This window comes from Notolabrus celidotus, chromosome 13 (genome assembly GCF_009762535.1).
Source record: "Notolabrus celidotus isolate fNotCel1 chromosome 13, fNotCel1.pri, whole genome shotgun sequence".
Classification (NCBI taxonomy): domain Eukaryota; kingdom Metazoa; phylum Chordata; class Actinopteri; order Labriformes; family Labridae; genus Notolabrus; species Notolabrus celidotus.
The window spans coordinates 33,682,593-33,700,335 of NC_048284.1; the positions used below are offsets into that span (position 1 = coordinate 33,682,593).

At 40.0% G+C, this 17,743-nt stretch overlaps 1 protein-coding gene across 1 annotated transcript in view; it reads left to right on the forward strand.

Annotated features, from left to right (window-relative positions):
• The window catches only part of enah (ENAH actin regulator), a 206,494-nt gene that overhangs the window by 127,740 nt on the left and 61,011 nt on the right, over nucleotides 1-17,743 (forward strand). The window contains exon 4 of the mRNA XM_034699826.1: nucleotides 14,276-14,348. Coding sequence (XP_034555717.1) covers nucleotides 14,276-14,348 — 73 coding nt within the window. The remainder of the gene's footprint in view (nucleotides 1-14,275; nucleotides 14,349-17,743) is intronic.

The window sequence follows — 17,743 nt, forward strand, 5'->3', positions numbered from 1 at the left end:
TCACCTGATGCATGCTGCCTCACCCCTCCACTCCCCTCCTCCCTTTAATACCACAACAGATTCCCCTGTGTTTACCCTCACCTTATGCGGCTGTCAGGCAGCTCGTCACTCTTGTCTCCGGGCAGCTCTGAAACTAAAATAAGTGTATGTTAGCAGGTTGTGTCACACTGACATGTGATCTCTCTGGATTCATGAGACTTCCTGCCATGCTGCTGAGATATTCTGTATTCCTCGCAGGTTGATATCAAAGGGTTCGGGACGAGGGAGGTGTAGATGTCCCAATCCCACTGCACCAGCAGACATCCTGACTCCCCAGAGCCCAAAAATAAGTTCTCAGCATGTCGGACGCTGAGGAGGAGTCAGAGAAAGACAAACAACTGCATCCACACCAGATCTGTGGACTAGATCTCCTAGAGATCTGCCTTTAAGAAGATCCAAAGTCTTTAAAAGAGAGCTGTTTCTATTTGCATCAGTGTCCAAACTTTTAGGTCATTAGTACAAATAACAAAGCATCTTCTGAAATGAATGAAGGTTTGATTCTCAGTGTCAGAACCTTACTGGTTTGCCTTATCACAGCTTCTCTTTGAAACATCATATTCCACTCTGGTTGGCTTACATTACAAGACAAGGCCTTGAGACAAGTGTTTCTTCAAAAGCTTGGAGTCCTTGATTCTCACTAAAGAGAGGCCTTGAAGGTATTCTGAAGTTAAGGTGAAATATTAGAGAGTTTGTTAAAGCATTCTCAGTGTGACAGACGGTGCATTTCCACCAAGAGTTCCGGGGTCTTTTAGCCCCCAGAACTACTTTCCCCTGAACTAAAAGGTTCCTGTGCCCCCATTGTTGTCTGTGTTTCGACCGCGGGCTGAAGTCCCGGGTAGATTGTGTAAATCAGGTCAGTGATGTTTGGAGAAAAAAAAAGTAAATGCACTACACCACCAGACCAGTAGAGGGCAGTAAAACAAAGAGGAATGCCATTCATCACAGATGACACCATAGAAGCAGACGGACAGGCGGGTATCATTATGATGAACACAACAGTTAGCCTGTTAGCATGAAGAGACTCAGCTGGTGCTGTTTTAGATGGTGCTATATTTCATCACAGATGGATTCACTGAATCAACATGTGAGAGGAGATAAGCGCGAGTAGCAAAGACGTTTCAACACGGCTTTAAAATCCTTTTCAACTCAAAAAGCCGTGGCAGAGATCGACCGGTGTTCTGGTTTAAACAGCGACCCTGTTAACTGGAGACTTTCAGCCGGATGCATCCCTCATAAACGTCTTTAGACCATCATTAAATATCTGATGAGGATATTTTGAAATCTTAATAAAAACTAAACTAGTTTGCATTCCCAGGAACTCCCTCTGTGTTTCAACAGCTGTGTAAACTCCACAAACACTGACACGTTCAGCTGAAGGTCTCCAGTTTACAGGGTCACTTTAAAAAACCGTAACACCGGGAGAGACGCATTCACGGTGGGCTGAGAGAAGACTACTGATACAAGCTGCTAAATCAAGAGAATCACAGCTTCTTCTTTTGAAAAGTACACACACATACAAAAAAGATAGAACAAATAAAAACTAATGAAAGAAAAAGAAATCAAGTGAGTCACAGATGGAAAAAAAAACAATGACTGTGAACGGTTTTTGCAAAAATTTGAAAAAAAAAAATTTGAAAAAAAAAATTTAAAAAAAAAATGTTGAATATAAAATTTGAAATAAAAATTGACAAAATAAATAAAAAAATAAATACATTTTGAAGAATTTTTTTTTGAAATTAAAAAAAAAAAAAAAAAAAGGAAAGAAAATTTGACAAAAGAAATTGACATTTTTTTTTTTTTTTTTACAAAAAAGTTGACCCTGTGGAAAAAATTAATTTTCCTTAAACTTGAAATTGTGCAGAAAAACACGAAAAAAAGCCAAAATGTTGTGCCTGTGGTTAAAAAACATGGAAAAAGCAATGAATGAATCAACACAAACACTGACACATTCAGCTGAAGGTCTCCAGTTTACAAGGTCACTTTTAAAAGCGGAACACCGGGAGGAGAGACTCATTCACGGTGGGCTGAGAGAAAACTACTGTTACAAGCTGCTAAATCAAGAGAATCACAGCTCCTTCTTTTGAAAAGTACACACACATACAAAAAAGATAGAACAAATAAAAACTAATGAAAGAAAGAGAAATCAAGTGAATCACAGATGTGTGTGATGTTATTGTGGACACTGCAGTTAATCTACCAATCAGACACGTTCAGTGTCGCAGGCCCTGCCCCCAAAAAGTCTCGGGACCTTTGAAAAGTACTGCCCCCCTAGCAGGGGCTTTTTCAGGGGGGAGATTATCTACCCCTGAACTAAATCTAGACCCTGGTTCCTCCCTCCGGTCGAAATGCACATAGTTCAGGGGTTAAGTCCCTGCAGTCAAAAAATGCCTAGAAGCTGTCAGATGAAGTTCCAGGTGAGGTTATTTCAGAGTACTGAAGTCATGTTGAGGTTAATGGAGGGACAGAGGACACAGTTGAAAAGATAGCAATGGATGCAGAAGAAGAAAGTCTCAGGTCGGCCTGTGTGTGCCAGGTAGTCCATTTTCTCTCTGATGTAATGGTTATTGATGAGCGCTCTTATCAGATCTTTTTCTTCTGCTGGAAACACTGAAGTCAGCAGGAAGACAGAGAGGATGGAAGAGCAGCCAAAGAGCCATTAAGCAGGCACATTCCCGTCTGTTCAAAGGCAGCTCTAACTTTTATTTATTCATGTTTCTTGCAGTAAATTTGTTCATGATACTTTTAGAACAGGCCCAGCCCAGTCCTCTGGGCTGTACCTCTGGATCTGGAGTGCCTTCCACTGAGGAGTGGCTCTGCAGAGTGATGCCAATGATCCTTACATGTCAAATGTTTTCATTGAAGGTTTTGTTCCTTGGATTATTTCCCTTGTTATTGCCTCACAGAGCATCAGATGAGTTGTGCTCATTTTGGAGCCTGAATCATAAAACACTCCAACTGAGAGCAGTTTGGAGGGTCAGATGAACATTACTGGGCGGTGGTCCTCTATGCCGGCACTCAGAATGGACAGCTAAGGTTTATTGGTCGAGCTAAGTGAGAGGATTGGAGTTGGACACATATTTTTATTTGTAAAGTGAGAGCTAAGGTCTGTATGGACCAGAAGAAAAACTGTCCACACAGCAGGTCAATGCAAAGACAAAGGATTGGATTCAAATGTTTGCAGGGGGTGCAAATACAGAGAATGGTCGCCCCTTGTATTTTAGTAAGTTCATTTTTTCATCAGAAGCAAGAAAGTCATGAGTCACTGTGCTAGAAAAAGCCTATCGTCATGATTTTACACAAGAAATAGTTGATCTGAGTAAGGGATGGTTAGCAGGTGGTTGTTGGCTGAGCACTGTAATAATACCTTTATTTGTAGAGCACTTTTCGATACAAGTAACAAAGTGCTTCACAAGAACAATACAAACACAATAAAAGCAAAGAAGCAATAAAAGCAAACTGACAGTAAAAGCAGAGATAAAACGTTAAAGATTAAAATAAATACACAAAATAAAAGCTTTATTATAAAGGTGTGTCTTGAGTAGTGAGATAAAATGATGGACTGACTCTGCAAGTCTGATTCCGCTTTGACAGAAAAGGCCCTGTCCCCTTTAGTTTTTAGTCTAGACCATGGAACAGCAAGCAGAGCACTGCCAGAGGATCTCAGACTGCGTCCTGGTTTATGGGGGGATAAAAGCTCAGAAATGTATTCAGGGGCGAGTCCATGTTGTACTTTAAAAGTGATTAAAAGTATCTTAAAATCGATCCTAAAAACAACAGGGAGCCAGTGTAGGGATGCTAAAATTGGGGTGATGTGGGATTTTTTTTTGTTCTAGTTAAAAGCCGGGCTGTTGCATTTTGCACTGTCTGAAGTCGGTGGATTGATTTTTGGTTGAGACAGGAGTATAGTGAGTTGCAGTAGTCAAGGCGGGAGGAAATAAAATCATGAATGAGTTTTTCTACTTTTTTGGATGAAATATTGGACTCTACCTTCAAAATATTTCTGAGCTGATAAAAACAGGACTGGACAACTTTCTTAATCTGTGGCTCAAAGTTCAAGTCCTGGTCAAAAATGACTCCAAGATTCCTCGCTGGTGTTTTCACATGGATAGCTTAATTATCATGATGAGGCTTCGTTTTGCTGCTGGGCCAATTAGAATCATTTCTGATTTGTTGTCATTGAGTAGAAGGAAGTTTTCTGCCATGCATGATGTTATTTCTTCAAGACACTTGCGAAGGATTTTCGATATTTGACCGGTCACCAGCTCTGATGGGGAGGTAAAGTTGCGTGTCGTCAGCATAAAAATGGAAATTTACATTACATTTCTGTATTATATTTCCAAGAGGGAGCATGTGAACTGAAAAAAGTGTTGGGCCCAGAACTGCACCCTGGGGGACCCCATGGAGCAAATTTGCTATTGATGACACGCAGTTTGCTCACGTTAGTGAAAGTTAATAACCATCGTCAAGGGGTTTGACCAATCAGAATCAAGCATCTTACACAGCCGGAAGATCAGTAACAAAGCCGGGTAATTAGAGGTAATAATACAACACAACAGTGTTCGGTCCAAACTAGGGGTGAGCCCGACTAAGGAATGTCTTAGTCGAATCTGATTCATCAGATTTTGACCCAAAGTCTGCATGATGGTGACCACATGACAATATTACACATAACCCTTTACAATTAAGAGACTCATAGCTTAAAGTAAAAGGGACAACAGAATATTATAAGTATAAAACTTAGATTTTTTAAATCTATATTGCAAAAACAACGAGGGGATGAAGGAGAGAAAACTCAAATAAGGCCACCATCCGTTAAACATGGAACAACGCTCCACTATAGAATAAGGAACCAGGAGATATTTAAACAGTGTTCACACAGCAGAGAGCAGCGCTGCAGAGGGTAGTTTGTCCAACTTAAGACTAAACATTTGTATAATGTTCAAAATCAAACCTGAACCAGCTAAAGGGTTTTTAAATCTCTTAACAGAACCTTTTAAAACAGTCTTTCATCTCGTCTTTGTCCGCTTGAGTCTTTTCAAATTGTACGTGAGGAAAACCATCGTGTGTACGGGCAGAAGTGCGCTCCTGTCTTTGTTGACTGTAAATCCTGTCTTTGAGAATATCCTCTCTGATGGTGTGGAGGTGGATGGGATGCTGTGGATTGTTTTTGAGGTTTCGGACAGCTTTGGGTATCCCTCCTCGTTCTTTTGGCCCCGTACAGTTTTTGTGTGGTCCGGTAATCCTTGATCTCACAGCCCTCTTCATGAAGCTGCTCCTCATCTTCATCACTAGTTTTTAGAATCAACTGAAGTTTTATTTCCTGACATTTTGAGCTGCCATGAACGTAGAAAGATTTAAAGACCAGCTGAGGTACGTCTGCTCCACAGGTCCCGCTAAATGGGAGAGTCCACCTTTAATTACCAGGGGAGATTTAATTACCACTTTAAGGAGATTTAACACTTCAAGAGCTGTTCTCAGAATTACATTAAATAAGTCTGTATTTATATCAAAATAGGCTAAATGAGACATTATTTTTAAGGGAAACAGGAAAATAATGTAAAATTAGACATTGAGCACCCCCATGGTTTGAATGGAATGATCCACGTTTCATATGCAAATATTCGACTATGAGATTGGCAGTCGACTAAGACTCGTTAGAACGAATTGTCCAATATTCGACTATTTGGGGTCACCCCTAGTCCAAACAAAACTTTACTCATGTTTGGTCTTACATTTGGGTCTGCATAGGACTAATACTTTCATCAACACTTCACTTCTAGTGGAGGTCTATATGAGAGAGATGTTTAGAAGTTGTTCTGATCATTTTTATTATTCGGCCAAAATAAGTTACACAACGAAAGACAGAAACTGTGACGGGCCTTATTGGAAAGGAATGATACTTAAGATTCATACAGCTAAATTAAAATCCTTGGTATTTTAATTTCCATGAAAGCATGCACTTATTTTTAAATATCATGAGATAGTCTCTCTATCATAAGTTTAAAAACAGGCCGAGCTCTGATCATGTAAGAAGCAGGTGTGTTTGTTTCCTGCAGAGCCAATCACAAGCTGCCCCCTGCAGACTCTGTCATTTCATCCCATGAGCGATGACATCACGAGCTATATGTGAAACCATATGTGAGGTTTAGCTTTGTGTGCTGTCTGTGAGCCTGCTGTCTGTCAGCCTAAATAAACGTAGGCGTAGACATATGTCTGACGCTCGGGTCACCTTTGACGGAGTGAAGACAGCTGGAATTTCCTCCAGCATTTTCCACAGCAGTCAGTGTGTGATTGCAGAGTGGGCACGTCATTCAGCTGTAAATGTTTATAAAGTTACCAGCTTCAGTTCCCCCCGGAGCCACACACGCTAAAAATGTAGACGTTGATCGTGCAGTGAGGATCAGAGCGTGCGGTGAAACAGAGCCCCAGCTTCAGGGATTATTTATCACCGCTGTGTGCTATTTAGCGGGTCTGTCTCTGACGGCCTGATGGATGGACATGTATGTGAGGGAATGCACACAACAAACACTCATCTCAGAGACACCTTGACCTCTTCACAGGTGACAGTGTCAGCTCCTCACTTATACAAACATGGATGGATGGCAGCTCTGATGACAGGATGTTTCAGTCTTCACAGAAAACGACCCTGCACTTTCCCCCCTGTTCACTCATTCTTCATCCTCTGCTCACTTTGTCCTCTGTCCTGTCCTTCATCTTGTTGTTACGCTCGTCTCTATTGTGTTGTCAGTTTAACAGAAACACACTGAGGTTAATAGAAGTGATGGAGGTAGACGTTAAGCTGATCATCACAATCTTAATTAGCTGTGAAACCAATCAGGGGAGATTGGGAGCTGCTGTCTTGATCAGTAAGAAGAATTTATAAAGAGTAAAGTTTGATAAAAGAACCGGTCAAAGCTGCTGTGAATCACAAGCTAACGTGACATGGATGTTTCTGTCAGCAGAGTCTTGTGGCTTCAAAGACGGCACTTATTGTTTCTATTGAGGAAGAAAAAACTAACTCAAAGTCTCTGTGAGGAGTTTTGAAGTAAGGGATGATGTACGGTAAGCAGGTAGTTATGGGAAATAGAGACCCAACAGGGAGAGACAAGACCCCGCTTATTACCCAGCTACAAACTTAAAGCTGGGGTTGGTAGTCTCGGAAAACTAGCATGAATTTAAATGTAGCATTTCCTCATGACTCCATCTAACCCCTCCCCCACTTCCCCTTGGAGATCCTCCAAAACGACGCCCCCCCCCGTTCACATGCACGAGCGCCGCTGATTCATGACCATATGATGGTGACTGATTCAAAACCGGTCCTCACCAAAACATTCTCATAGTGAAAGTTAAAAACACAAACAAACATGGCTGCTGTTAGCACTCACAACTGTCATGCTAGCATTATCCAGTTGTACTGGTGACACGATATCAGGAGAAAAGTTATAACACATATATAATACTGTAACAGCTCTACTGTTTGTTAAACGTGTTCAGTGTAGATACTCTTAATTCCTACAGTGTTGACAGTCAGTGAAGGCATCAGGAGAGGTGTAGAGTGTGTGAGCTGGAGAGAGGAGAGACAAGAGGAGAAGTTCTTCATTCATTCAAACATTGATTGTTGTTTTGTTGGTTGGCGTGATCACGGCTGACAGTGACCGGTTATTAAAGATCAACGTGTTCACCAATCGGCTCGTCATCTCTACAGCGTCCGGACGGACGCTACAGTACATCTACATTTTCTGTAGGACTTACTGAATGTCATTCATTCTTCTGCTTGTCAGAGCCCCATGGTGAGAGCTTTTTAGACTCTGATCCGGACTACAGTCCTGAGCAAAGCACCTCATTGGGTCAGAGGGGACAGGCCCGAGGACGAGAGAGAGGGGCAGTCAGTAGAGTCAGGGGAAGCAGAGGCAGGAGACGGGGAGTGAACGCCAGGGAAATGTACGCGCAGGAGGCGGGCAGAACGGCAGGACGGGATTTGATTGGTTTAAAATGTTGGCACCCAAAACCGCTGATTGGTTGGTGTTTTCCCAGGTTTACTCCGGCTGTAGATAGCAGCTTTTTTTTACCTCTTTTTAAAGAACACATTATGTATTGATTACCATCAGGACATAAAGATCATTTTAACCAGTATAACAAAAAGTGGATCTAAATCTGATTACCAACCCCAGCTTTAAGTTACAACATGTTGTTAAAATCATTGATTAAAGATTATTTTATTGATCTAAAATGTCACTTTTATTTTTGCACTGCAGTACAATGGCAGAAACACGCTTCGTTTGTGTTTTTGATAAAGGCCTGTCAGTCATGTCCTTATTTGGGCAAAAACTCATAATCTTAATATCTTCTGAACCGTCATGTTCTAAAAAATTCACCCCCCGTACAGTGTGTGCCGATAGAGAAATTAGCTACGTAGACTCAAGCTGTTTTTTGAACCAGGCTGTAAACATGTTTATTTCTGCTGTAAAGATCGTCTTCTTTGAATGGGTGTGTATGTGGTTTCTGGTGTTTCTGCAGCCAGCCTCTAGTGGATTCTCAATGAATTGCAGTTTATAACAAGCATGAGCTTCGTATTTTCATATCTTCGTATTTTGAGACCGGAGGTTGCCGCTTGGTCTAGAATAGCAAACCGCTGACGTCAGGGGCGAGGGGCGTGGTTGCCATGATCAAAAACACAAACCCAATGTGTTTCCTCCATTGTCCTGCAGTGAAAAAATTAAAGAGACTAATGGATTCCAAGGCAAAGCAGTGGCCAGCCGAGTAGACAAGCTGCCGTTGTCCGCCATCGTTGTTGTTGTGAGGGAAAGTTCACGCTAGGGCTGCTGGGAAAAGCGGTCACATAAATCTGACGTCATGACGTCCCTCTTCCATGGGCTAGAGCGGGCGGAAAAACAAACGGGTGCCGTGTTGGATCGAAAAGAGATACGTGAGACTGAAAGATGAGTTCCTGATTTGGTCCAGAAAGTCTCCTTCAGTTCGTGACCACACCCTTTAGACTCAGAGGCGGCTGCTGTGATCTGAATGAATAATTGAAGGTGGAAGAAATTCATATGAAATGCTGAAGTGAAACTACACACACACACACACACACACACACACACACACACACACACACACACACACACACACACACACACACACTCGGCTGGTGATGGTATTTAGGGCAGCTGCTGCGATGTGTCCTTCTCTGTATCCAGTGTTTGAATAATTGATTGCATCCAGGAAGTACAAACCAGGCGGCCATCAGGTGGAGTCCCACCACATCCTGTGTGCCGCTCTCTCTCTCCTCCTCTCCTCCTCTCCTCCTCTCCTCCTCTCCTCCTCGTTTCTGTTTCTTTATTTGCCTTATGTGTTTCTCCTCCTTCTTTTGTCTGCGCTCGGCTCTCATCCTCCACATCTTCCTTTCTCTCTCTGCCTCTTATGTTCATCCCACCCTCCCACTCTCCATCCCTCCCTCTCTCCTCTCTTCCTTTGTTTCCATCAATTATAATCTATCGGAGAACCGGCGCACAGAACAGCCACACCCTGCGTTTCAGCATCATCTTCTTTAAAGTGTGCCGTCCGGATATTATGGGCTGTGATCTCAGAGGATAAACAACCCTCCAGAAGAAGGCTCCACGTTGTGTTTTCTGAAGTCAGACTCTTTTATCTTTTCCTGGTGGAACTTCATGAACGTCGCTCTGAGCTGAACGAACCTCCAGCAGAGGGGATGATGCTGAGCTGAGGCACAGGAAATTGAAAGAGGAGTGATGGTTTTGTACGTGAGCTCCAGGGACTGTGCAGGGGGAGCAGGCGGCGAGGTGGGGGTTGCACTCAGGCCTGGCAGCGGGTCTGACGGGGCCCCTCATGGACTGTGGCGGTATGTTTGCTGTCAGAGGAGGCCATCACTGACGCTGTCTTCATGTAGGTATACAAACAGATCAGGAGGAGCGGTCTGTGTATGTGTGCGCCTGCGGGGGAAAGACTCTGTGGGATTTTAAACTCAGTTGAAAACTTTCTCCAGATATTCTTGTTCTCCGCTCTGACTCTCTTACTTTGTGTCCTTCGAGCTGTTATCAGACTTGTCCTCCTCCTGAGGAGACCAGGTTTTTCCTCCTGAGGTGCATGTTGGTACCAGATGGTGATCTCGTGACCTGCTGATGTAGTGCAGCACTGCTCTCTGTCAGTGTGTGTGTTACCCTGACCCGTCTCTCTCTCCCTGAGTTGTTTTGGAAGTGAGCCAGGCTGAGGTGTGAAAGGTTACTGGATCAGCTTGGACCCCTTTTAAAGAGAGAGTCTGTTTTGAGGAACACTCCTGTGGGTTGGTTTGGTCTAAATCCATTAAATGGAGATAAGCTTGTGTTTTAATGAACGTGTTATCTTGCTCTGATAAGAATATTTGTCTTAAATGAATGTGCAGCGTGTTGATTTAATCTCCCCCCTCCTGAGGAGCGTCCAGGGCTGTGTCCTCATAGACTGCTGTCTGTGTTCTGTCATTAGCACATAAGCTCTATTAGAGCAGACAGTAACACAATTACACCCACAGGCAGCAGAAGATGGAGACAGAGTCCATGTCAGCAATTAAAGTGGCAGATTTGGGCTGCCTGTGGGCTCGGTTTAATTTAATAGTATTTAGGTTTCGTGCATACGAGAGAGAAACCAAACGGATGATAATAAGATGAGATGATCTGGATAATTGTGGTGGATAGCTGCGTCGAGGACAAAGCTGTTCATCAGATTCTCTCTGTTTCATTCTGTGGGGTCTTTTAATGTCCAGCAGCAGAGGTCAGGCAGAGGTCAGACAGATGGAACCGGATGAGTTTTAGGTCCAACATCCCCCTTCTATTCTATTTATAGGAACCTTCAGATAGGACTGTATTGGGGAACTGATCAGTGAATTTGGTAACCTGAAATATGGTTTGACACATTTAACACTTTAAAGCACCTTTTTTCTTCTTTTAAATTCACTTAAGTTTGATCAGGTAATAATAATAACAAAAATAAAATAATAGTAAGAGTTATATCAATAATAATAATGATAATAATATTATTATTAATGATAATAATAATAATAATAATGATAGTAGTAATAATAATACAACTACTACTGCTACTACTTCAACTACTACTGCTACTACTTCAACTACTACTACTACTACTACTACTACTACTACTACTACTACTAATAATAATAATAATAATAATAATAATAATAATAATAATAATAATAATAATGATAGTTATAATCATAATAACAATTATAATAATAATACAAAATAATAATGATAATGATAATGATAGTAGTAATAATAATACAACTGCTACTACTACAACTACTACTGCTACTACTTCAACTACTACTACTACTACTACTACTAATAATAATAATAATAATAATAATGATAGTTATAATCGTAATAACAATTATAATAATAATACAAAATAATAATGATAATTATAATGATAGTAATAATAGTAATAATAATTATAGTTATGATAATGATAATAATGATAATAAAAATAATGAAAGTAATCATAATAATGATAATGATTAGCTATAATAAGATGAAAAATTATGATAATAATACTAATAATGATAATACTACTACCACTAATAATAATAATAATATGAATAGTAACAATAATGACAATAATAATAATAATGACAATAATAATAATAATAATAATAATAATAATAATAATAATAATAATAATAATAATAAAGTTTATTTACAAGCCATTATCAAAACAAAAGTTACAAAGTGCTTTACATTGTGAAAAACCCAACAATAATGAACAAAGCAAGACAGGGAAACATATAAAACAAGCAAGATATACTAAATAAAAGAAGAACAACTTAAAGCAACAGCTGAGTGAAAGAGTAAAAACAACTAAACAATCAGTAAAACAAATAAAACATTTTACACCTCAGAGCTGGACAGTTTGTCTGTGTCGGACCCACTCCCATAACTCTTTATTGGTTTTGTGAGGAGCCGTTTGAAGGAGCCTGTTTTTGTTGTTGTTGTATTTGTTGTTGTTGTATTTGTTGTTGTTGTTGTTGTTGTTGTTGTTGTTGTTGTTGTTGTTGTTGTTAAAGGGATAGTGTGGTTTTCTTTAAGTGGGATGTATGAGGTACTCATCAATAGGAAGTGTGCTTTGTGGAGTAGATAACAGTCAGCATGCATCTCTTAGGATGGATCTGCAACACAACCTCCTTCCATGACTTCGATCATAAAAGTGCTGCTCTGATATCTCCTGTCTGACCGGGTCACAAAGTCCTCCTCAGACTCAGAGCTGCTGTATTGAACTGCAGGTTCCCTCACGGATGTTTTGTGCTCAGGAAAAAGAAACAGACTTTACGTAAACGTCAGAGTCACACACAGATGTGGTTCATAAATACAAGTGTCACTCTAGTCTCTCCTTTACCATCTTTAGCTCCTTCTAGCTTTTCTTAGCTAGCGATCCTCTGACCTCTGTTGTTCATCAGGCTGGAATAGAAGAAGCACAGAACTTTGTTGTGATATCCAGAGTTGCTGCAAAACAGGGCATTTAACTATAGTCTTCATTGTTTGGATCATATGTGACGCACTATTTATCATTATCAAGATTATTATGATGAAGATTAAGTGTAATAATACTATGATGATGATGATGATGATTGTTATTTAATAATAATAATGAGATTAAGAATAAAAACAATAGTAATAACAGACATATTATTATTTGTATGAGTATGAGTAGTAGTATTTTACAATACAAATTACAATACTAATAATGATACTTCTACTACTACCAATAATAATAATAATAATAATAATAATAATAATATTTATAATAATAAAACAACAATAGTCATTTAAAATACTATTGTTGTTTTATTATTATAAATATTATTATTATTATTATTATTATTGGTAGTAGTAGAAGTATCATTATTAGTATTGTAATTTGTATTGTTATTATTATTAAAAATAATAATTAATAATACAAATTAATAATACAAATATTGATAATAAAAAAATATAAATAATAACAATTATAATAATAATAATAATAATAATAATCATAATAATAATAATAGTAATAATAATAATAGTAATTATGCTACAAACAATAGTAATAATACAAACAATAGTATTAATACACATTCTATTATTTGTATTGGTGGTAGGATTATTAGTGTTTTATTATTATTTTTCAATTTTTGTTATTGATGTTTTATTATTATTATTATAATCATTATTGTTTTTTATTATTTTAATATTATTATTGGTAGTAGTCATAGTAGTATAATTATTAGCATTATTATGATTATTATTTTTTTATTCTTGTTGTTTTTTATGATATTTTAGACAGAGCCTTTGCCATCACTGCCCCCACTCTCTGGAACTCTCCCTCCACACATCCGCAACTCTGACTCTCTCCTCTCATTTAAAAACCACCTCAAGACCTACCTGTTCCAAAAAGCATACAACACATGACCTCTCCCCCCGCCCCACCTCTGTCCCTGTTTTGTTTTATTTATATGTTTTATTTTTTAGTTTCACCTCATGTAAAGCGACTTTGAGTAGTTAGAAAAGCTCTATATAAATTCTATGAATTATTATTATTTATTATTTAGCTGCAGCCTTGATTCTACCTGTTATCTCTCTGTATTTAGATATTTGCTGTGTTTGTGTTTTCAGACTGTTTGCACTTGGCTTGATACTAATTGCCTTCAAATATGTCTGGATCCAAAAACCTATGTGAGTGTGTTTGTGTGTTTGTGTGTGTGTGTGTGTGTGTGTGTGTGTGTGTGTGTGTGTGTGTGTGTGTGTGTGTGTGTGTGTGTGTGTGTGTGTGTGTGTGTGTGTGTGTGTGTGGTACACAGAGGGGGGAAAGAGCACCATGTCGGTCCATCTGGCTCTTGTTTGGTTGTGCAGCAAAGTTATCTCATTAGCAGATGTAAATGAGACAGTGATGTCTGGTGTCCCTTGTTCTGGTGCCAGAGGCTGCTGAGCTGCTGAGGCTGTGTCAGTCTGTGTCCTAAGTGCTTCACACTTTACAGCAGGACTCTTCTAAGACCATGTTTCTTCTTTTGATGAGGTCTGGGTCATATGGCCTCAAAATAAAACCTTCACTTTTTCAAACTTGAGTTACAGTTTTAATCTTTCTTTCTTCCCCTTCTTTTAAAGTTAAAGCAAACAAAGAGATGTCTTAAAACAGGAAACATCAGCACAATGTCTGACAGGATCTGTCTTTGTATTGCTCTCTACAGGTCCAACATTGCCCCGGCAGGCCCCCCAGGTTCAGAATGGCCCCACACCGGAGGAGATGGAGCTGCAGAGAAGGTAAGGGCGACACAAACAGTAGGAAGAAACAACCAGGCCCTGAAACAGATATAAACACTATGATCATTGAGGGGTTTTAAAGCTCTGTTTTCATATTTATTCATTTATTGAGTCTGTTGTTTGTTCCTTATTTTGGGGGCCTGAATGACTTAAACGTTCAGCATGTTCTGGAAGTGCTCCAAAGACAATCTGTCCAGCTAACAGTGATGGGACAGGCTGTGGTTGCTGCAACATAACCCCCTTAGGAAAGTGCAAACTGACAGATAAACAGCAGACCAGCTTCTCCCTGCTCTGTGGGGTACTTCTTTTTGAATTGAGTGTTGTGGTTTTAAGTAGAGGGAAGTTACAGCTGTGTCTGGTAACAACACTCTGAGCCTTCCAGTGACAAAAAGCTACAGGAGTGAACTGCTGAGTAACACTAGAAGTGTTTGAACCTGTTAGTTAGTGAGAGAGCAGATTATATTAAGCGTCCTTGTTTAAAAACACGGAGGTCTTTTTAGCGTTGGGGTCAATAGGTGGAATAAGTAGTGATTTAGAGAGACATGTGTTCACTTTGTGAGGCTCCATTGATTCTTTCATCTCTCTCTCTCTCCCTCCTCTGACATTTAATTATTTCTAAATTCAATATATCTGTGTCCTGCACAGACCCACACACTCGGGCAAAACCTTACATGCCCACAGTTGTTTTTCTTCCCCATACAAGGCCGCTGGCTCCCTCAGGTAATAATGAGCTGTAGAAACCCGTCACATAAACACACACACACACACACACTCACACACACACACACAGCGCTGTGTTAATGAAGGCCTACTGTTATCCAGAATCTGTTCACCTGTTCAGAGATTTATTAGAAGTATGGCCTACATGCACCGTTACATGCAAACACGGGAACATGGACATGCTTACAAACAGCCTTGACTGTATCTACATGTCTGCAGACAGACAGAGGAGGAGTGGAGGGAAGAAGGTAGGGATGTGTAGAGTTGGAGCCAATAGCTGTGTGTATATCAAGAGCAATAATTGAAGCCAATGCTGAAGTGTTAAAAACTGCAGTTCCTTGAGCATCCACTTGAGGCTGGCTGCAGAAACACCAGAAACCACATACACACCCATTCAAAGAAGACGATCTTTACTGCAGAAATAAACATGTTTACAGCCTGGTTCAATAGACGAGTGTAGTCTGGATAGCTCATTTTTCAATCAGCACACACTGTACGGGGGGTGAATTTATTCATAACGTGGAAATTTCCATTACGAGAGTCACAGCTGACTTGATTGACAGGTGGGAACACTGTAGCTGTTAGCCAGGAGGCTAAAGGTCCGCCTCTTTACCTCACACTCACTCGACAGAAATTAAGTTGAGTTCAACATTTCCAATATGGCTGCCGCCGCCGATTGGCCTCAAAACAACACTTCAGGAACAGATGGGTGACATCACGGATACTACGTCAACTATTTGTACAGTCTATGGTCCACATCAGAACAGATTGTTGTGTGGATTTGAAGCAGACACTTTTTAAAGGACTCTTGTCACACCTTGACAGACAGCTAAACTCTTTTTTTATACCAAGACTCTGAAGATGTTGTCTGCTTTTCCACAGATTTATTGGTACCTCAGAATATTATATATCTATATATCTATATATCTATATATCTATATATCTATCTATTTATTTATTTATTTATTTATTTATTTATTTATTTATTTATTTATTTATTTATTTATTTATTTATTTAATTATTTATTTATTTATTTATGTATTTATTAACTTCAGCTTAGGAACACAGTATCAAACTACAAAATATGTTTATCCCAAAAGTAACTTGTTACAAATAAAGATATAGGTTGTACGAAGAACACTGACCCACAGTGGTATCAAAAACAAGAGTGTCATAAGTTTCTCTGGTCCAAAAACGCCTTTAGTAACTTTAATAATAATAATAATACATTTTATTTAAAAGCACCTTCTCAACACTCAAGGTCACTTTACAGAAAGATTAAAACACAATAAAGACAATAACACAATACAATAAATAAAAACAACAAGCAGAGTAACACCAAGTTAAAATGAAGCAGAGAAATTAGACAGAGAATGCAGATTTAAATAGATGGGTTTTGAGTTTTGATTTGAAGAGGGGTAGTGAGTCAGAGTTTCTGATGTCTAGTGCAGAGGTGTCAAACATATGACCCGCGGGCCAGAACCGGCCCGCCAGAGGTTCCAATCCGGCCCATGGACAACTTCCCTAAGTGAAAAAATGACAGGTAAGACATTAACTGCTATTTCCAATTTGTCCTCTGGGGGTCGTATATAATCATAGTGCTGATGGAGAGCACCTGAACGGCGCTCCGGGAGAATATTTGCAGTTTGCATAATCCGGTTTAAATTCATAGACTTTTTAGAGCACATCAAGGTCCAATCAACACTAACATTTACATATATATAAACTTATAACAGCAGGAACGGTGGATCCACCTTTTTCGAAAAAAGGAGCCACATAACGTGCGCATGCTTACCATGTGTCTACGCCATAGGTGCGCTCCGTCACTACTAGCACTACACCCCTGCATACAACACTGTCCAGCAGGCAAACTGTTCATGCTGGAGCTGGGGGGTCCCGATAATCAACTTTACCTTCTTTGTTATTATAATCTATCTGCTCTTTTGCTCCAAACATTACACACTGTGTGGCAGGTGACTGGGGAGCCTGTGTGCTTTGTGTGCTCGCAGCAGGTTTCAGGGCTTAAAGAATGATATTTGGCCCCACTATGAGACTCATCATGGAGAAAAATACAGCAGCTGTTTTTGTAGAAAGATAGTTCATGTAATGTGGACATTTGCAGAATTTACTTGTACTTTTTTGCACTAAAACAAAGGGAAAATTTACAGTTGTCATTATTTTTAGGTTATTATGTTATGACTTTACTGGTCCGGCCCACTTGAGATCAAATCGGGCTGTATGTGGCCCCTGAACCAAAATGAGTTTGACACCCCTGGTCTAGTGGGAGTGAGTTCCAGAGTTGGGCCCATGGTGCTGAGATGGGCTGAGGGCACAGAGAGGTGGAGGGAGGAGGAAGACCTGAGGGAGCGAGAGGGGGTGACACTGTGGAGGAGATCGGACAGATACAGGGGAGCAAGGTTTGGCCTTTAATGTGTACAGGAGGATTTTGAAGGTGATTCTGAATTTGACCGGGAGCCAGGGAACTTTCTTTCTCCTTTCCTCTGCCTTCTCACTTTTACCCTTTCTACCCTTCTCTCTCTGTCCAGCTTCATCCATCTTTGTAGACTCCTTGTCCTTCCGTCCCCTCTCTCACCTCACAGTCCCAGTCACGATACATATTTAGCCGCGTATGACAGACAGGCAGGGAGTGGATCAAGGACTCCGCTCATCTGCT